Source organism: Capsicum annuum, unplaced genomic scaffold, assembly GCF_002878395.1.
Source record: "Capsicum annuum cultivar UCD-10X-F1 unplaced genomic scaffold, UCD10Xv1.1 ctg4380, whole genome shotgun sequence".
In the NCBI taxonomy this organism is placed as follows: domain Eukaryota; kingdom Viridiplantae; phylum Streptophyta; class Magnoliopsida; order Solanales; family Solanaceae; genus Capsicum; species Capsicum annuum.
This window is the reverse complement of record NW_025851300.1, coordinates 287467-309984: the sequence shown is the minus strand read 5'-3', so window position 1 is coordinate 309984 and position 22518 is coordinate 287467. Positions and strand designations below refer to the sequence as shown.

The 22518-nt window shown below is 31.0% G+C and overlaps 1 protein-coding gene and 1 pseudogene across 1 annotated transcript; one reads left to right on the top strand and one right to left on the bottom strand.

Moving 5' to 3' along the window:
* Nucleotides 1-4466: 4466 nt before the first annotated feature.
* On the top strand, nucleotides 4467-15136 carry LOC107877207 (protein RGF1 INDUCIBLE TRANSCRIPTION FACTOR 1-like). Its single transcript, XM_016723906.1, has 4 exons — nucleotides 4467-4618; nucleotides 7927-8199; nucleotides 14452-14604; nucleotides 14698-15136. The coding sequence occupies exons 1-4, from the start codon at nucleotides 4511-4513 to the stop codon at nucleotides 14797-14799; spliced, it is 636 nt and encodes a 211-aa protein (XP_016579392.1). The 5' UTR covers nucleotides 4467-4510; the 3' UTR covers nucleotides 14800-15136.
* Nucleotides 15137-15762: 626 nt separating this feature from the next.
* LOC107876680 lies at nucleotides 15763-22240 on the bottom strand (annotated as a pseudogene).
* Between the last annotated feature and the right edge of the window lie 278 nt (nucleotides 22241-22518).

Below are 22518 nucleotides of genomic sequence, written 5' to 3'. Positions count from 1 at the left end.
TATGCCGAGGGTAAGGTTTGTCGAGATTATAAAAGTATAAGGGTTGCGAACCCCCCATGGTCATGTCCTGAAATGCTGAGGTTTGGAACGTTTATACGTAAGTCCCACTATCATTGCAGTGAACTATATTGTATTGTCTGTGTTACCTTACATATACCATTAATGTGTACTTAGATTTCTGTCTCTCTCTTTCTCTTTATATATATATGTATGTATGCATATATATATGTGTGTGTACTCTCTGTATGTTGTTATTTCTCTTTGCTTTTACATTATAGAAATATTAGTCGAGATGGTGTGAGCTACCATTTAGAATTTTTTTCTACTTGGAGGTGATGGGCTCATAGTATAGCTTGCATGTGTTATTTTCTACTTTGCTCAGTCAGTCTGTGATACCTATTGAGTACAAGTGGATTGTATATACCCCTACTATGCCTTTTTTATACAGACCCCAAGCAAGTACAAGCCACGGAGGGTGATTTTTAAGATAGAAGTTAACCGTTAGAAGCATCTGGTGAGTTCCCCATTTAAAGATTTATTCCAACCTCTATCTATCCTTATCATGTCTTTATTAGATTTTGAAGGCAAATTTTGTATTTTTAACTTTTAGACTATGTGTTAGATGCTTTTTTACCTATGGCAATATATTTTGGGGTTTACGTACTTTGTTTAGATTTTGCTATATGTTATATTATAATCTAACTTCATTCAAGAAGTCTCATTTTATAGGTTTCTATATTATTATTTTCTTTTTTATTTTCTTGTAATGCCTCGGGAGTACACCCTGGATGCCACACAGTGCGTACGATCACAGATAACCACAAGCTAACCTATGAGTTGATACCTGCTGTGAGCACTGAATAATAATAACAAAATAAATATGTGCGAGATAACTGAATATGCCTTAAGGTTTTAAATACCGAGAACATTACTGAATCATAGGTCTGAAAATTGATAAAAATTAATAATCTAACTGACTGTCTAAAAGCGTCTGAAAAGCCTCTAATTAACTGACTATGGAGCTGATAGGACAAACCCCCAACTAACGCCGACTGAATAGAAATACTGAACTACTAAGATAAACTGAATAAAGAATTCATGTCCTAGAAATATGAGGACCTACCACTACTGCTTCTGATAATCTAATCTGTCTAAGTGCGGTCAGAAAATATAGTGTACGAACCTATGATATTAAATATCATAGCGCAAGAAACAAGCATGTGATCAGTACTTTGAATGTACAGGTATGCTAGATGAGTTTAGGTTTTTATGCATGGGTTATGTACATGAGTAATAACAGACTGAATGAATAGCATGAGGTAACTGAATAACTAATATAAATGCGTGAATGCTGTAAAACCTAAGAATGGATGACAAAGAATATAAAATGGAAATTATCTTATGGTTTTGCAAGAAATGGAAATTCTCTTATGATTTTGCAAGAAAATGGAAATTCTCTTATAAAGTCCTTGGCATAGGTCATTGCCAGCAAGGTAGATTGTGAGGTATTGAAAACCTAGGCCGAGGTCATTGGCTGTAAGTTTTGTTGATATTATGAATGTATATGGGTCATGGAACCCCTATGGGTCCTTTCCTAAAGAGCCAAGGCTTAGAAGATGTATACATAAGTTTACTATCATTGCATCATTGCATTTTCTATGTTTCCTTACACATACCATTGATCTATACTTAAATTTATATTTTTATACTTTATGTGTAGTTGTTTCTCTTTAAGTTTATATTATATAACTCTTAGTGGAACGGTGTGTGCTATCATTTGGAAATTTTATGCTTACAAGTGACGTGCTCATAATATATTTTACTTGTGCTATTTTTTTATTTTACTCAGTTGGCCTCTAATACCTAGTGAGTACATGTGGACCATACCCACCCCTACTATGCCCTTTTAGTTCAGATCTCAGTGCTAGTGTGAGTTATGGTAGCAGTTGACCTTATGGAGTATCTAATGAGCTCTTCATTTAGAACGTTGTTCCAACCTATATCTATCCTTATCATTTCTTTATTAGTATTCAGAGAAAAATTTTATATTTTTCACTTTATAACTATGTATTAGATGCCCTTTACTTAAGGCACTATTTCTAGGGTTTATGTATTTTGTTCAGATATTGCTATATGCTGTGTTATAGACTGACTTCATTCTAAAGGTCTCATTTTATGGGTTTCGCCTTATTAATCACTTATTATTTTTGTTAAGGTTTTGGCTTACTTATTAAGGCTAGTTCCGAGGTAAGTACCCTCATGACCCAAATTTGTGGATTGTGACAAAAAAATCCTTAAAAATTGCATGTGCTGGATCTCCCAAGTCCAAAATGGTGAAAATTATTAAAATGAGACTTTATAATATTTAGGTGAACAGGACCTCATGATCACAGCCCCCACCTTGCGATGGTCAACATTGACTGCCCATTTAATTGGACTTTTTATTTGTGGCCAGAACTTGGCATTCACAAAGGCTTATGACCTAGCTCTCACATTCGCAATGAAGCAAAAATCTGACCTAATCTTCAATAATCCTTCGTGGTTGAGGCTCCCCCTCGTGACCACAATGAAGGATATTTTCCTTCTTAACATTTGTAGCCAAAGGGTGCACATTCATCAAGAAGGACGGGTGCACAGATATCACCTAAAACCAAGGCCAACAAAATTTCAAAAGGATCTTTGAGATTCATTTAGGACCCCATGGAAATAAGTTAGATAAGCTACTAGGCTATTTCAGCATTCTAGACTCAATAACACTGTTAGATTTCTTAAAAGAGATTTTTTATAATAATTTAACCCCTGAGACTCCTTCAAGCTTGTTTCACTAGTTTTTATAAAAATATCAAATGAAAAATGGAGGTCTCGAGCCCAAAATGACAACAGTGTTAATCCAAAATTGATATTCTGAATCTAATAAAACTGTCCAAACCATCATTTGATGCTCAAACACAAAATATTAATCGAAATCAAACTCATGGATGTTAAAGCCTCCACGACTCACATAAGATATAAAGCAACTATTAAGAAGAACAAAATAATAAAAATATATAAAGAGGTGAAATTTACAACTATGAATGTTCCAAACTAGGTCTAAACTACCACGAGCAATGTGGATAATGTTGGATGCTAGGCCTAGGTCATTAGTAATTACATGTGGGCTAACCCAACATTATTAGAAAAAGATGAATTTTAGGTAAACCCGACCTTGTTAGAAAGAGATGAATTTAGGTAAACTCTCAATAATGATTCGGTTAATTTGTATGAAATCAATTTTCTTCCAATAATGAATTTTCAATCTTCTCTATATACGTACGAATTCAATATTGTCTTTTTTGAGAAAGTTAAAGAGAAAGACTTTCTTGCTCTCTTATGCTTCTGTATATCTATCACACACGCTTAGAAAAGAAAGACATCTAGTCTGTGGATATCAACTTCATTTTTTATAGAATTAAAATTTAACTTGGAAAAATTATTTTGTTGATGAGTTCAACAATCTCTGCTGCATAACAAAGGTATATAATATTTTGTTGCTACTCCTATTTTTGTTATAATAGTTTTGACTCAAATATGTGTGGGATTTTCAAAGCACTTAAATAATTAAGCGTATTCTAATATTTTATATTTTTTCTTACTAACATCTATTGTATGACTTCATTGACAAGCCAACAAGTTTCAACCTAAAACAGTAAATATCAGTTCAAGCAACAATCATTTATCAGATATTTAAATTTCAATTTGAAGAAAAAATTGAATTGTAGACAAATTTGACATGTAGAGATCAAAGAATCGATGAATTACTTCTTTTTATTTTATTTCTTATCAAGTAAATCTTAAATTTACACACATCATTAATAATTTGCCTTGATTTTAATTTTACAAATCTAATCACCTCATACATGAATGAATCATAAATGTGTACAGCACCTCTTATTTGGAGAAACTTTAAGTGAGGAAGTATGACTGTATTGATCAGATTATTATTGGAAAAAAATTAAAATAAATGATTAGAATAGATAAAGGAAAAAATTCATTGAGTTATAAAATTGTTTGTGTTCACATTACTAGGCAAGCAAAATGAAATGACAATATTGTCCATTATTAAAATTCCAGCTCTATCGAACACAACTTTACATACTAAGTAACATCATATTTTGAATTTAGACATTGTTAACTTCATTACAAAAGTGAGTCCTGATATTTTATATATATATGTCTCGCCCTTGAAATCCTGAATTCTATCAACTCAGTAGTTTGTCTTGGATTTATCACTTCCCATTTTAAAGGGTAAAATTGAAAACATTTTACCATATTTCTTCATCGAACATATCCCCCTTGTCACATGAAATATAATGGGCAGTTAGAAAACTGGAGCCCATTTGTCCTTACATTCATCTAAACAAACAAAAAAATTAGCCAAAAGAATTATCTTTGACACTTCAGTTGTTTTTTTCTGAATTAAATACAGTTCAAGGAAACAAATACTAGCAATAAATACTGCTAGCAATTTTCTATGGCTACTTCAAATAGCATTTTCAGAAAATTGGAAAAAGAAGAAGCAGAAAAAGAAAAAGAAAAAATGGCTAGCTCTAAATCATCGGCTTTTGAAACAATTGAGCAGGTGACATTACCAATTAACAATTTTTTTTACTAGTTTTAATATTCAAGATGTAGGTACTTTAAAATTGAAAATTTTATTTTATTCAACATTGATTATTTATTTCTAAGTTTTTGTTTGAGGTTTAATTCTTAACCTTTTGTTTATGCATTTGCATGCAAAAAGGGAAATTGAAAATTATTTTTCCATTTGATTGTTGAGAAAATTTCATGTGACTATGTGTGAAGGCCTGTTAAATGATTTGTGCATAAAAGGTAATAATTTTTCAGGAAATTGAATTTGCTTGTACAGTGTGAAATTATATTGTGACTAATTATTGTACTAATTAAATTAATAAAATATATTGAAACTTAATTAATTCATCTTGTTTTAAACAATTGATCTTTTTAACATCTAGAAATTTATAATCTATAAGAAATTTTCTGAGACTTAATTTTATGAGAGGGCAACTTTTTGCTATTATTTTAAATTTATTTCAATATCATGATTCTTTTCATCAGATCCTTTATATGGAGAATTATAATTGAGTTATTAATATTTAAATTTTTCATTCATTAAATTTACTCTTTAGGATTCAACTAATACTAGCAAGTCTAAAACAAATATCAAGTATTTTCTTGACAAATCTTTCATGTTATGTGTATGTCCTTACAATAAAATAATTTTTTAATAAATATATACCATTAAATAGAGTGTCTCGTAGTTTTTTAATTAATAATTATTTTTTAAAAAATCAGCAGGATAAGTACGAGCAAGAGAAGTTAGGCCTTACTTTACCTATTTTAATGAGGAAAAAAATACTCACTAATTATTAACATGTATTGATAAAATAAAAAGTAGAGAGAACTAAGTATTCTATTACTACACAGAGTTTATATTACACTTTATGATGATATTACAAAAAAGATGCTTAAATAATGCAAAGTATAAAAGACAAGAAGAAAATTAAGTTATCAAACACAAACTTCCTTAGCTTTTACAAATGTATGTACTAAAGAACATGTATTGAAACAATTTTTGAAATGACATTCACTAATGATGTCATCCTGTTAATTTGCATGAAAAAAAAATGTCAATTTATGTGTAAGTATTAGTGTATTGAAAGGATCAAATGCCTCATTTTCTTGACATATGGGGGGTGGGGGGGGGGGGGGGGGGGAGGTCGTCTTGCACTTCAATGACTTTTTCGTATCATAAACTCAAATGTGTAACGATTCTGTAATTTTAACTGTGTCCTACTTTGACATCATGTACACATTTTCTCCAACAAATTCCAAAATCTATATTGTAAAATTTTTAATGATTTTGTATTCTAGTTATTCATTCTACTTCTTTTCATGTTAGAAAGGGAGAATTTTTGCCATGACATATACTGAAATGACCATTCTACCCTAAATCATCCCATGAAACTTTCTTGTTCAAGGTTTTTGTAGAGTTCTAATTTTCTTCAACTCAGTTCATCGACTTGATCTAAGCTTCTCTCCCTTAATTCGGCCTATGTATAAAGCTACTACTTAATACTTCAGGCACACTCCTAGTCATGTCAAGCCAACTTCCTATTTGCTACAAACAAACTCCTAAGTATGTTAAGACTATCTTTTTTCTTCAAACCCTTTGTTCACCCTATAAAGATATCATCTTCTTAACAAACTAATATAAAGATATAAAATAAAACAAAAATTTTAACGAATATGTAACTCTAAAATGCATATGTATGGTGGGATATAAGAGAAAATACTTGTTCCATGTCAATTATGTGAGGGTAGTATTCCTCTATCTTATTATTTTGGGTAAGAAGAAGTCACTTCAAATGAAGAAGCCATAATATTATTTTCTAATATCTCAATTTTCTAGTTTATTACCTACCTTCCTATTTAGGAAGGTGAGGTAAAAATGGTTTAATGAATAGTCTAAGTTCTCTAATATAAAATTGGAGCCAAGAAAATTTATTCGAGTGTCATAATCATACATTTATAGAATACTTTCATATGCTTGCCCCAATAAAAAGAATTAAGCTCACACATCACAAAATATATTATGGTCCTAAAAAATTGACAAATATTTCATTTATAATAATTAAAGTTTTTTGATGAGGTAATCAAATAATTCAGTCAATCGCCTCTTTCAGGTTTTGTGAGATGACTAGCCCTATCTTGACACAACTTTTCTCTCATTCAGTATTATGTGTATGAGCAAAGGGTGAGGTAGGATGTATGAGATTCTTTCCTCTTTACTCAAATATCTTGCCTGCAAGACGTGTGAATGAAGAAATTCATAGTAGAAAGTACTTTCCCCTATAATTAACTTCACGAATTTAGATTAGATGGTCCAATAAATTAAAAATGTATTATATCCCAAAAGAAGAAAAAAAGAGAAAGTGGCACATAATCTTGTAGTAGGTTTTATTATTTCTTTATGGGAGATAAATGGAGGAGGTTTAAATGAATGTCATGAGAAATAAGTCACACAAATAACATATCAAGGAGATATTGGAACAAACAAGGTTAAAATTGGACCAAAAAATACACATGATCTGATTCATGTTTTTGTTCAATTCTAATTATTGAGATGGGTATTTTCATTAACTCAGAATATTATGAAAATATTTCTCTTTTGTGTTCTATCATTCAATATTTATTCTATGAAAACCTCATAGAAGAATAAAGAAAGTCTAAATATATATTTTTTTATTGTATATAAGATATATTTAGATGTTCTTAGAACTTGATCAAGTATTAAAAGTGAAGTAAAGTCTTAATTTCTACTAAAAATTTAACTCAAAACTAGATAAGTTCAATCATTAATACCAAAGTAATAAAGTCTTAACCAATTGATAGGATTTGGTTCATTCCTAAAAAAGCTCTTAATAAATTGGTAAAACTTTAAATTTCATTAATCTTTATCAAACAGTTCCTGAGTGATACAGTTAAAGATAACTAGTTTGATGAGTATTTTCTTATCTTCATACTTTTTTTTTTTTGTATATATATTTTGACAACAATATTGTGAGTTTACTATTCTTAATAATGAAAAGAACTTGTTGAAGAGATATTATTTTGGTAAGTATTTCTTTTCTTCTTACTTCTTTTTCTATAGGTATATTTGATGACAATATTATTTTACTTGATTAGTATTTTTTTTTTCTTCATACCTCTTTTTCTATATGTATATCTAATGATTATATCATTTATTTAATGACTATCCCTTTAGGCGAGTTTATTATTCTAAATAGTGAGAAAGACTGTTTTCTTAATTTAATCATATTAGTTGAAAATCTCATTATCTATTAATATAATGATTATATTTTGTAGGAGGAATTGGTTGAGGAGCCTATGAGGAATATGCCACCATGGCTAGGTCCCTTTTTGAAGAAGACATATTTTGGGTCATGTTTGGTGCATGATGAACTCCAAAAGAATGATCTGAACAAGTATTGTATCACATGTGATTTAGATTTATGCAGGTATTGCATCTCCACAGACAAACACAATGATCATGAGCTGCTAAAGATTCATCGACATGTTTATAAAGATGTTGTTCCTCTCGAACAGATGGAGAATCATATTGATTGTGCCAAAATTCAGGTACATTTAATCTAACTGGTATGTGCAATTACAACTAGAAATTACAAGAGTTTGTACTGACAATGCGTATAGGTGGCCAGGATATTAATTAGTTTTAACAACTTGACTGAGGAATCATAGACATAGTTATGATTGAGAAAGAATAAAGAAAAAAGAGATATTTTTTGAAAAATAATAATCTCATCCAAGAATAATATTAATGTTAAATAACAAGAATGAGTGAGTAACAACGATATCTAGAGTGTGTTCGCTATGTAGTAAAATATTTTTTATTTTCTCATATTCGGTTGCATAAAAATTTTGAAACAAATATACTTTTAAGGAAAATAAGCTTCTGAAAAATAAGAAAAATGACTTCATTAATGAAAGTAGAAAAATAAGTAATATTGGCTCCTCTCCACCCTTACAATCACCCATCCCGCCACCAACTCTTCCCCCCCCCCCCCCCCCCACATACACACCAGTCCTCAACCCACCTCAACCCTAACCCCTAATCATCCATCCCCACCCCACTCTCATCACCCAACCTTTCCCCTTCCTCTCCCCTACCACAACACCCACCACACTATCCACATCACATTTTCATAGTTTTATCTTCAATATATATTCATGTTTGTAGGATAATATTTTTTACTTGCATAGCAAATACAAGAGAATAAGTAAAAAAATACTTATTCTTTTGAAAAATATTTTCTTTCCTACCTAACAAACTTCAAATTATTTAATGGAATAAAATATAATACTCAAATGAAGCAATATAATATTGTTTGTTACAATTTGATAGTGCCAAAAGACTACTACACCTTCAAAAGAAATATCACTCTTTTATTTCACATAAATCACTATTATTTTACTCTCACTCTATTTTCTTGCCGACTGTAAATAATTTGTGAATTACTCTCTCTCTCTCCCCTCTATTGCTCTCCCTATCATGGTATGTTCTGTACAAATAAAGCTCCTATTTATACGAGTGAATGAGTGCTACAATACTTAGAAAGTTGCAAATGAAAACATATTATGTCATTTTGCAACTTGTTGCCAATTACGCTTTTTAATTTTATTTTCATTATTGATCCCACAATTCTCTCTTAGTTTTAGTTTTTCTTCTTCATTTGATATCTTGATCTTAATCTGTGAAAAATTTTAAATTATAAAGGCTTTTTAAAAGAAATTCATAAGTTGATTGTGAGATTTCACATGCTTGACTTCTACATTCTTGACAATACATTCTATGATGAAGTGAGCTTCAATTATGGTACATTGAATATTGGGCAAGTGCTTGTGCTGATCTTTTGTCAACACAAATCGGATTACCTTTAATTTGTAGCAGATTGTGCTCTTCTAGTAATCATCTCAGTCAAATAGAATGACATGCACATGATGTTGTTTTCAGATGTACAGCTTCACAAGTCGAGAGAATAATTATTTCTTTGAACTCCAAAAAATAACTCAATCACTCAAGAAATACACAATATAAGATATCTGTTTTCAATCATCAATATCTCTCAAAAAATCTCATAAGGTTAAACTCTTTAAAAGATTAATAGAATCTCCTATTAACCTACAAGTAAGTTATCGTAGGAATTTATTAGGGTTTTTGTCCTCATTCTCTTACAAAAATTAAGTTTTACTTTTCGTAAAAGGAAAATATAGAATTTTTTTTATATTTGGCTAGCCTCTTTCTTGGAGGAAAAAAATTTTGGAACTCTATAAATAGAATATCCCCTTCTCATACAAAAATACAATAGTTTCCACAATATAGTCATTTAAGAGTCTTGTTCAGGGAAAGATTTTCTTTCAACAGTTTTATGTTTTTCTTAATATTAGATTTTTTTGTGCAGGCCAATTGGCCAAATAATATATCTTTTTAGTATACTTTTTATTTGTCATATGAATTATCACCATCTTGATTTGCAAACTTTAACGTTCCACATAAAGCCCTCTAAATTTTGAACCCAACAAGTGGTATCAGAGCCTATGGTTCAATGGTCCAATGGTTCTGATTGAGGACATATTGAGATTAAATTTGCAACCAATTTGATGATAATGAAGATCTTTGTCTAGCTACATGTGACCAAAAGTTTCAAATAAATTTTCAACAATCGTGTTGCTAATTCATCTTTAAAATTAAAATCAATTTTCAACTCATCTTTATGGGCTCCAACTTTCAACTCTTGCTTATTTTTAATGTTTGGGCTCCTTTCAACTCGTGCATATATTTTAACGCGTGAGCTCCACTTTTAACCTGTGCTCACTTTCAATGCACAAGATTTCACTTTTAATCATATTCATTTATAACATAGGGCTCCAATAATGTTAACTCATGCTTTTATTTTTAATGCATAGGAATCCAATTTTTAACTCATATCAATTTTTAATCATGGTAAGCAGTAGTGATATATGAAGATCGTGTTAAGAAAGAAGATCAAGAATATTTTGACAGAAAATCAAGCTAAAAAGGAGATATTTGTTAGGATTTTTGCCCTAATTTTCATACGAAAATTAAGTTTTATTTTTTCTTGAAAGAAAATAGAAACAACCACAATTACTTTTACTTTTTCAAAAAGAAAAATATAAAATTTTTCCATAATTGGCTAACCTCTATCTTGGAGTAAAAATTTTGGAACTCTATAAATAGAATACGCCCTTTTCATACAAAAACACAATAGCTTTCACAATGTAGTCATTTAAGAGTCTTGTTTAGGGAAATATTTTTTCCCAATAATTTTAATTTATGTTTTCTTTAATATTAGTTTTTATGTGTAGGCCAATTGACCGGATAATATCAAAAATATGACTTTTTAGTATTCTTTTTATTTGTCATCTGAATTATCACCGTCTTGATTTGCAAACTTTAAGCTTCCGCAAAATGCCCTCTCAATTTCAAACCCAACAAAATTTACTTCAAGCAATTTACTACTCTAGCTATGAAGGTCAAGTACCTTAAATTTTCCATGAGACATTTTCATAAAATGAAGTCTACCTTTTCTCAATAATCAAAGTTTAATACTTCTGTTTCACTCTTCATTGAAGTGTTCGTTGGGTTGTAATCGAGCATGTCAAACTTCGATAGATTTCTTGAGAAACGAAGATGCCTTCTTTTATTTACTTCACTTATAGGCCCAAGTGATATGAGATGAACCTATATTTGTCATCTCAAGCTCAAGGAATATAGATTTCTTGAAACCGAAGAACTAACTTACATTGTTACTCATCAGAATAAAATCATCAATATAAAGACAACTAATTGAAATATTTCTATTTGTATGAGCTTTAACGTAAAAAAAATATATTCATTGACATAGTGAGTAAATTCATTGTCTTGAAAATACTTGTCGATGCAACTATTTCATTCCCATGAAACTTTCTTTAATTCATGTATAGTTGTCTTCATCTTCAAAAAATTTTCATCATAATTTTTTTACTATAAAGACAAATAATTTCTCAACAAATTCTTCATGTTCAAGAATGTTGACTTGATATGTCACTAATGAATTTTCACTTTATTTATGACACCAAAAAGAATAGGAAACAGATCATCTCTATGATAGCAATAAGTACATATACTTTTTCATAGTCAATGTCATTTATTTGCTTGTAGCTTTTAGTCATAAGCCTTGCCTTGTATCTCTCACACGTCCATGAGTATTTTCATTTCTTGTATACTCATTGACTCTGTCATGAACATTGAAAAGAGTTGTTATCTCTCAAGTGTTTTTCATCTTTGTTGTGATATCTAATCCTTCATGATTTGTCTCCGCCTTTTATTAGTAATAGTTTCATCACTATCAATAAAGAGACAATATAAAGAATCAAAATTAGTAAATTTATAAGTTATCATAGAGATCGTGAATATTCATCATATTTTAGTGGCCTTTCACTTGAATTTTTTAGAGAAGAGGGACATGCACCATTTGTTGGAAAAGGAGGTGGAGTCGCATCTTGTGCATATTTTATGATATCTTATTTTTCATCATCTCCAAAGTATAAAATAAAATTGTATATTATTTCTTACTGAGTCTCCCAATTCTTTGTTTCTTTGTTATCAAATTTGATATTACCACTTTGTTGTTGCTTGTATTGTATAATTTGTAGTGCTTTAAACTTACTTCATAGAGAAAAAGCACATCCTTGCCTCTTTGGTCATGAAGTTTCTCTCTCCCTTGATGTGACACATGAGCATAGATTATGCTCTCAAAAATTTTCAAGTGCTTGATACTTGACTTTCTCCTCCTCACATTTTTTGAGGGATGTGATTTCTTATTTTTTATTTGTTGGAGATCTATTGATCAAACAAACTAAACAAGAAACGTCCTCAGTTCAAAATTCTTTTGGAGGATTTTAGCTTTTAATATACAACTAGCCATATTAAGAATTGTGCTATTCTTTCTCTTTGTAACTTCATAACTGTATTGGCGGAATTAAGGATCATTAAAAGGTGATGAATTCTATGAGATTGACAAAGTAATTAAATTCTCTTAAAGCGATTTCGCTTTCACTAGCAGTACTTAAAACTTTTATTTCATAGTCCTCTCTTTTTCTACAAATGTATTGAAATTTTTAAATACAACAAAAGCTTATCATTTTGCTTCAAGAAATAAACCAAAGTCTTTCTACTAGAGTCATCAATAAAGAGTAAGAAGTATTTACGTTCATCTAAAAAAGGTAGATTGATTAACAAGCACACATCGGTATGAACATGCTAGAGTGGTTTTGTTTATCTTGATGTAGTCTCCTTAGAAAAACTCCTTCTTGCATGTTTTTCAAGAGGACAAGCTTCACACAATTGATTGAAATGATTGATTGAAGTAATTATATACACCGAGTTCATTTCTTTCATTGATATGAGTGCTTCAAAATTCAAGTGCCCAAATTGCATGTATCAACACCATGATTCATCTTGCACATTAGCCTTCAAATATTTTTGCATCAACGTTCTTAAGATACAAATTAAAGGAGGCAACCTAATCTATATTATATGCACTTTAATAATTAAATTATCATTTGAGTCTCTAAGTCAAATATGCATATTTTTTTCACATAAACACCATAGGCTTTTTCAAGAAGTTAACCTAGAGTCAAACTATTATTTTAAATTTTAACATATGGTAAACATGGCTAATCAATTGGTGGAACCATCTTTATAGGAGATTAAAAGTGTACCTATTCCTGCATTTTGAATTTTTGAGGTATCTCCAGAAAAACACATTACCTCTTACCATATTTTTTATCTCTACAAACTTTTTTTTTACCCATAGATATGATTATTTACTCTATTATCAAAATACCATAATCTGTAAACATCCTTATCATGTTCTTTGATCGTCATTAATCATGTTGACTTATCACCTTTTTTTTGTTGTTGTTGTCAACAAGGTTAATACTTATTTTTGGCAGCTTGTTAATAATGTAAATTGTTGTAGAAACTTTTCGTTAAAACTTACTGTGGCAACTTGTTGCCAACTACTTTTATCTTTTTTATTTTCTTTATTAATCCCATAGATTTACCCCCTACTCCCTTTTTTACATGATAAAGAGTACTAGTCCATTTTACACTTCTCTTTAAATTGGTTGCCATGCCATCTTGATATTTTTGAGCTTGAAACCTTTTGATCTGATTAAACTTTGATAGTTTGAACTCCTTAATTTGTTAACAGTAATTTTTATTGAATCTGCGAACAGAATTTGATATTGATTATTGAAAATAAAGAAAGTCATATATAAAATCTAATAGTGGGTCTAAGTGCATAAATATTCGACTTTTGTATCATTATTTAAGTTATATTGTGCATACAAAAATTTTAAGTCGACCCACTTGTCTGAAGTTGAGCTTGAACAAGATGGTTGAAGTTTAGTTCTTTGGCAGAACTTAAGCCTCATATGGATGATTTCATCATTTTGCCTGAAGTTCAAGCACATATGACTGAAGTTTAACTATTTTCATTTGGACTTCAGAAAAAATTGTCTAAACTTCAACCATATGTAACTTCATATATTTTTATTTGATGTTAAACTTGACAAAGCCTAACTTTGAATACCGCATGTTTGAAATTTTTCTATAGTGAATAGATGTGCATAATATTTTTGACCGGGTGCACAAAGATTGATTATTTCACACATGTATGTATAGCCTTACAATAAAGATTACTTAGTAATAGCAACAATTTATAATTCTTTGTTGTTTTTGTACATAATTAGCATATATATGAGAGAAATGTTAGTGATACGAGATATATCATTTCCTATGTTCAGCCATACAAATGCAACAAGAAATGGGTAATCGCATTGAATCCATTACCACATTGTGGTTCAGGCTCTCTAATTGCTGGAGATCCAACTTGCTACACTTGCAAAAGGAGGTTGAATGACCCTGGTCAGTTTAGCTTCTGCAGCATTGCATGCCAGGTACATTCATTATTCTTTTACACTGTCAATGCATATATATATATTTTTATATACAATTTGCGAGTATAACATATTGTATAATAAAATTTGTAGGTGGAAGCCGTATGTAGGAAGTATGGGATTAGTCTTGGTGCAATTGAGATGAAGCGCAAGCGCAAGAGGAAGGGAATTCCTCGCAGAGCTCCTTTTCAATAAAGATGCTTTAATTTGATCATTTTAAAATACTTGCTAGAAGTACTTTCAACTGTGACTTATGTTGATACTAGAAAACCGTATGCCTTTTGAACTAATTTTATTTTAATACTTGGAAACTTTTTATGCATGCATGTCATGGTGGTTAAAGTTGTTGACCTATGAACGGGAGGTAATGGGTTCAAGTCGTGTAAACAACCTCTTGCATAATCACATTCTGGAGAAGGACACTAGTTTGTTTTTTTTTTTATTACAAACGACCTGAAAAAGTAACAGTTGTACTTATTTTTGTCATCATCATTTGAAAATTTATTTGTTATATCCATATCGATAACTGCACTTCAAGATGGATTGGGATAATGCAAGATCAAGAAACCAGGCCCATCAGTGATAGCCATTCTAATATACCCTTGCCAAGTATGTGAGACAAAAAGTAGGGTTGCACCCCATGTATGTTATTAATTTCTTAGAAATTTGGGTGTGAAATGTACTATTGATAATGATCAAGAGGCTTCGGAGGATGCATTGATGATGAAGGATAACGACAGTGAGTCCTTCGACAATGAATTCTATAGTAACTGCAACACCATAATGATGATACCATGTATTATGATTCCTTCAATAACGATTCTGATGATTTCAGTAAGGTCATCCTGGTACATCATCGCTCCTAGGAAAATTATAACATCTTAAATAAAGCCAATGGAGAAGAAAATGCATATAAATTCAACAATCTTGACTTATTATATGAAGCTTTTACTCATTCTTCCTTCCAAGAAAATTGTGCATTTTTTTAATTAGCTAACATATTTAGATAGCACAAAGTTTCTCACGAGAAGAAAAGGACTAAAATCTAATGTTAAACAGATCACACTCAATCAACAACAGTACAACGGATACCAATACTCATATAGGGGATGGCATGTTCATTCTGGTCATGGTGAAACAGAAGTGGGCAAATCCTCCTCAGTCCTCCTCTTATCCAAGAAAAGCTAATAACATACTCTCATAATCTCCTCTAGTATCTTTGGCATCAATGGCATGATCCAGAGGAATATTATCCATCTTCTGGTACTCATCAACAATAATCTTCATATCGACCTCCCCCTTTGTAGTGATAACTATAGTCAGATAATTTTTCTCTGTGCCTCTTCTGTTAATTGCACCACTGAGAACTACCATGAAGTAGTGCTCGGGGTAGACAAGACCTTTTATAGTGGACCTCAATAGTTAAACCAACTCATCCCCATCTTCCAATTGCTTTATGGTGTCCTCACCATATTCATATTTGTAATGATTCAAAGTAGCATTGAGTTGCGCATTGCTACTTGTGGGTAAAATTCTAATGACCTCATCGTCACTGTAAGACTTATCAGAGATCTTCTCAAACAGGATTTTAGATTTTTCTTTAGCAAGGGACAAGTCCACCTTGTCTCCTCCAAATCTGTAGGAGCTCACAAGAGGTACCAACAGCTTGCAGTGATTCCCAGTAGTGTGATAAGCAATGTCCTCTTCAAGATATTTCTTGTAAAAAACATGATAAGCTTCTCTTGAAAAAACCAGTTCTTTAGGAGATCTGGTACAAGCTATCTCTACAAGAATAGAGTTGCTTTTGTTGAGTAAATTTCACTCATGGTCATTTAACTTTCTGTTTATCAAATGAAATTACTTTTTTATTTTCATTACATTGAGGTCATTCAACTTTAAATTTATTACACAAAAATCACTTTTGTAGATTATACCACGTAAAAGTTATTAACTTAAAGTTTATGATATCAAAGTCTTTTTACTAAAAATATTTAATTTCCCCTAAATACTTTTATATTTTGTATTGAAAATATGATATGACACTCAAACATAACTATTTAGCTCAACAAAACATATTAAATGTGGTGAATTAATTTTAGAGACCTTCCTCGAAAAGTTTATGAAATTTTGTTAACCTTCTTATTTCGACTTTTTGCTACAAATTTGAAGTCGTTGATGATATCTAGATCACGATTTTTTACTACATGTTTGAAGTCATTGGCCATATCTAGATCATAGATTTTGTGTTCGTCATTGAATTCTTTGATTATGACTTTGAAGTCTTTGAACTTATCTCTACAAATAATTCTTTGTTAATTAAAAAATGTGATTACGAAATTCATTAATCAAATGAGCATATTAGTAAGGCTAAAATAATAAAATTATATTCTTAGTGTTAATGATAATGGGTTAAATTTATTACAAAAAATTAAAATAAAGGAAACAAACTTAATATCATAATCCACAGCGAAGATTAGTCTTAACTCTTATAAAACGAAACACTGAGATAGGTTTCTAAAATTATTTCAAATGTAATTAACTTATTCTTGAGTGTCATATTATTTTTTCAAAATAAAATTGAAAAACATAGGTTAAATTTTTGTTTTTTTTTAACTTAGAAAAAATTAAATTAATTTATGTGATTTAAAAAAATAGAAAGAATAACTTTGATGCGATAAACTTAAAGTTAAATGACTTTTATATGCTATAAATTAAAAAACTGACTTTTATGTAGTAAGTTCTAAAGTTGAACGACTTTTATGTTTTGAAAAATAGAAAAGTGACTTTTGCATAATAAATATAAATTTGAATGACCATAGATGAAATTTAGTCTGCTTTTATTCCATCGTATTAGCTTCCTGAGCCAAATAAGTATCACATTCTAAAGGATCCTATGTCCGCACTAGCAATAATATCTCAAAATCATGGGTAAGTTCTCTGTCCAACTCTTTAGTAGATCTTCTTCAAAAGTTTCAGCATAAATCTCGCAAATCAACTTGCGCTAAGCAGCAGTTCTATGAGCCAAAATTGATATAAGAAACTTCTCATTCCTTCCCCATCCTTTGAAGGCAGATCAAAGTTATTCAAAGTCTTTAGCAATTGAAGGAACTTGTGAACAGTTAGACTTGTCATTCTTCTTTTCTTTTCTTTTTTTCCCTATGTATGTATCTGATAAGAATCAGGTTACGTTAATAAACAAGAAAATATTACGAAAGCAAAAATATTAAGATTAAAGGCAAGAAATTAAAGACAGACAAAATTGGAGAATAAAATTCCCAATTTTGAGATTAAGTGCTAAGTACTCTAATTGATAATAGTATTCAAAATTAGCGAATTAAGACTAATTATGATACTAATTGAGTCAATTCAAGAACTTAGATCAAAAGTGATCTAGACCCCTATTTCAAAGAAACTAAATACAACAATTAGTATAAGACTAATCACCTTCTTTAATTAACTTTAATAGAAACCAAAGCTATCAATACTAAGAATTAATCTTACGTCCTAAAGAATCATTCTTATAGGGTGCAAGATAAATCCCAAGTGTCACACACAAAGGTGTAAATAAGAAAAACTCTCAATTAATAATAATATTGTCTTCTTGAAAATAACAAAATTCATCCCTATATATAGGGAAAAAAAACTATTCCAAATAGCATGGGATTGGGATCTACCGTTATCAAATCTAACAAGGACTAGGAAAAAGTTGTCCCAAATAGCAGGGGATTCGAATTCTACTTTTATGGAAATAAATACATCTAGGAAACTTTAAAATAGGAAACTTTTAAACTAGGAAACTTTAAACTAGGAAAGCAAAAGTTTCTGATTTTAATCAAAACACTATGGGACTAATCTTCTACATTTAGACTTGAAATTGAATCATGAAATATGTGTATCACTTAGCCCATGCTTCTCCATAATTCTTGGACTCATTCTTGGGCTCTTCTTCCATCATAAGCATCTTCTTGATTCACATTTAAGTCCATCAATCTTAATGCATGTGTGCCAGCCTGGATGCTATCATTCCCCTCTTCTTGAAAATAATTCGTCCTCGAATGTGAATATCTCATAATCAAGACGACCTACAGTAGTAAACAACATCCATTACTTGAAAACAACAATGATAGGAACAAAACACGATAGTGACCATGCATCCACTTAACCCAATTAATCCTTGCATCTATAAATACACCTTTATAAAGCATGCGGACAACGTCATCTCAATAGAAAATTCACTTATTTTTATGAGCACGATAAATTCATGTATGGATAACGTCGGAGATGATATGTGCTTCTCCAATTTAAGTCTATCAGTAAAGTACTCTAATGGGCTTGCCAAAGACGACATAACATCTATAGAATATGCATCAATTGAACACATTTATGATATAGCCAAGTATCCTCAATTACACTTCTCAGATATTTTCCCACGTACCTAGTCACATCAACGTAAGAATTAAGAGTGTTGTTTATCACCTCAAAAAAGACCTTATTTGTTCTAGCAATCCTAAGAATGTGAATAAATCAATCATAAATACCGTATTTGGTCTTATATGGCAAAATAACAATACCTGATTCCTTTTACAAGAGCATTAGATTCACAACTGTATTTTTAATTTTTTTTGTCACGAGTTTTATCTTAGAAAGATCCAAAACAATTCTCTTTACCTTTATACTTCTCATCAACATGCAGTTGCTCGATGGGATATTTAGTTTGGACCACCTTCGGAATAATTTTATTTAATGATGATTTTTTAATGCAAATATGCCCATGAGTATCTGCACAAGAGTCAAAATAACTAGAAGAAGAATTAGGAATATTAGAGTTAGAACAAAAAATAACCTCAGTCAAACTCCCTTGGTTCTATTTCTCTACCTTATTATTATCCGTCTCTTTGTTACTCTCATGATCATCTCTCTTTTTTTTTCTCTTGAACCTACTTGACATCCTGTTGTCTTCACACAACACAACCTTTCTTCTTTCCTCTCTTGGAATATCAACATGCACCCCCTTACTCCTATCAATTTTTTCAAATGAGTTTTAGCCTCTTATTGAAACAGGTAGAGCAACATGATTCATCTGTTCAAGAACATCCATTGTTGTTTTATAAATCAAACTTGAACTAGGACTGAGAAATTCCCAAAAAATAGCCAATTAGAAACTAAAAGGGAGAGCATGTCCCTTTTTATTCATCAAAAACATATGTTGCATGTGATTGATGATTAATTTTGGCAAATTCATGATACAAAAACTAATATTTTGATTGAGAGAGAAGAAGAAATTTCTAATGTAGGATTAAACACATTTGTTGACAACCATTTGGAGAAAATCAAAGAAAGTTTGGTCAACCAATTTGTCAACTTTATAAGACAAGGAAAGGATGAAGTGTGGGGAATTGAACAAGTGTGCTCAACTATTTCAACTTAGACAACCTATGCTTATGTCAGTGTAGAACATACCCGATAAGAAGAACTTTGTGGTCACAATTGCTTGTTTGTATCTATTTTTCTATATAATCAAATACAAAATTAGGTTAAAAGAGTCAAAAATCTGGAATTGAGACTGAATGGAATAACAATTTCGCTAATAAGATTAAAAAGAAAAATAGTTATTCTAGTCAATCATTGAGGGGAGTTCATGTAATTTTAATCATCCGAAAGTCTAACCTATTCCTTTCAAAATGCTCTCTACTTAGTGCCTTTGGTGTTTCTCTAGTTAATTAAGTAACCCACATAATCAACATTTTTATAGCCCTCAAGAGTGAAATTGATTTCCTTTGAATACCATAGTTTCAAGCCATTGATTTCAATTACATATCTCAAGATTCTTGTGACAACTCCAATTCTTATGAACTACCAACAAATTATTAGCAGCTTGTGTTGGTGTTATTGATGCATCAATTTCTTGATTTGTTGTTCCCCTTGTCAATATGCCCTAAGTATGTGTAATAGTTGGACCAGGTGGTACAACATGTTCCTGTGCATGCTCATCAGTTTCTCTATTATCCCCCCTCCCTTTTTTTAAAGAAGATCTCTCTTACTTCCCCCTTACACAAGCACTCCAAATCTAACCATCTTTAAAAAGGTTTTTGTTTTAGTTCTCTAAATTTTTCAAATCTAGTAATGGTGTTCCTTTTGTCATCTCCAAAAGATCCATTCCCCCTTTAAATATAGCAAGTGAAAGGAACTTTATTTGCTTCTAGTCTTATGCCTTGAGCAAGCTCTATCCATTTACTAATACTACTTGCCTCCTTTCACTCTCACCTGCAAAAAAAATTAGGGGTTAACTTTACGAACCCAGACAAGCTTGGGTTCTTTCTTATGAGAAAAATGATGTATTCAGTTCCTTCCAGCCGATCGAGGCAACAGGTTATGTGACCTATTTCTCTGATTAGTTTTGACCTTCTTATTAGCCTGTGCTAACTTAGAACCAGATTTTTGTGCTAGGATTATGGTTCTTGATTTGCTTTTTGCTGTAACTGGAAATTCAATGGTTGGATGTCCCAGATTACCACAAATATAACACAGATCTTTAATAGCATTAGAACTTTTATGAAATTCCAACCCAACCTTTTCATTGTGAGTTCTTTGACATAGCTTATGAACAACTCTTAAAGAATGTGTCCATCTATTATCTTTTTCAAGATCAAGTTTCAATTAAGAATCTTCTTGACTTAGTTGACTAACCTTTTCTTTTCACAAAAGTATTATCTTAGTTAATTCTGACTCAATTTTTTCTTGTTCCTCACTCTTGAGGTTTTTTTCTTTTTCAGAAAAAGACTATTTTAGAACTTCAGATTTGAGGGTCAGGTTTAATGAATCAAGTCTGCTAACCTGTTCCTTAAGAGTGCAGTTTTTCTTTTCAGCGGTGTTTTTACAAGCCTCTAGATCGATATAATTAAACTTTAGGCTTGCTATACTGCTGAATATTTCATCCCTATCAATTGTTAGTTCTTGAAAATTATCAATTAAAGCACTTATTAAAGAAATAAGTTTTCTTTTTGGAAATAGATGCAACTTCTTTTTTAGTTCAAGAAATACTTACCTCAGATGTTCTATCGTCTTCTTCCATGTCTGAATCTCTAATGGCCATGAGAGCAGTTTCATCATCTGATTCATCACTTTCATATGCCTTAATTAGATCTTCCATGTTCATCTCATAGGTCTTCAAATATCCAACTAACTTATCAAGGGACATTCTAGTGAGATCCTTAGCTTCTCTTATGGCTATAAATTTGACATCCCACTTAGACTTTGGTAGGACTCTCAAGATCTTCTCTACCTATTCCTCAGTAGATAAACCCTTTCTTAGAGATGATAACTCATTTACCAATAAAGTTAAACTAGTTATCATTTCTTGCAGTGACTCATTTTTCTCCATTTCGAAAGCCTCATATTCAGTAAAAAGTGATGCAATATTGAATTTTATCACTTGGCTAGTACCTTCATGTGCATTCACCAATGCATCCCAGATTTGTTTAGTAGTGTTGCAATTAGAAACTCTACTGTACTCGGCTGGATCAAGACTACAAACAAGAATATTTTTGGCTTGTGCATTCTTTTGTAGGGCACCAAGATCTTCTGGGGTGAATTCATTCCTTATCTTTTTAATTTGTTCTCCATCCACTAATTTCATGGGAATTGTTGGTCCATCAGTAATTCTGTCCTATAATTCGTAATCTACACTTTGAAGATACATTTCCATCCTAACTTTCCACCATATAAAGTGAGAACCATCAAAGAGTGGAGGTTTAATAGTGGATTGACCTTCACTGGGACAGTAGGCGGTGCGAAATTCATCATAGTAATTTTTGTCTTAGGTGTTAACCCTTTTTAAGACAACCTTACTTTGATACCCCTTGTTTGAGTACGTGCCCTACTGATCAGTGACTTTAACGTAAGAGTTGCCTATGG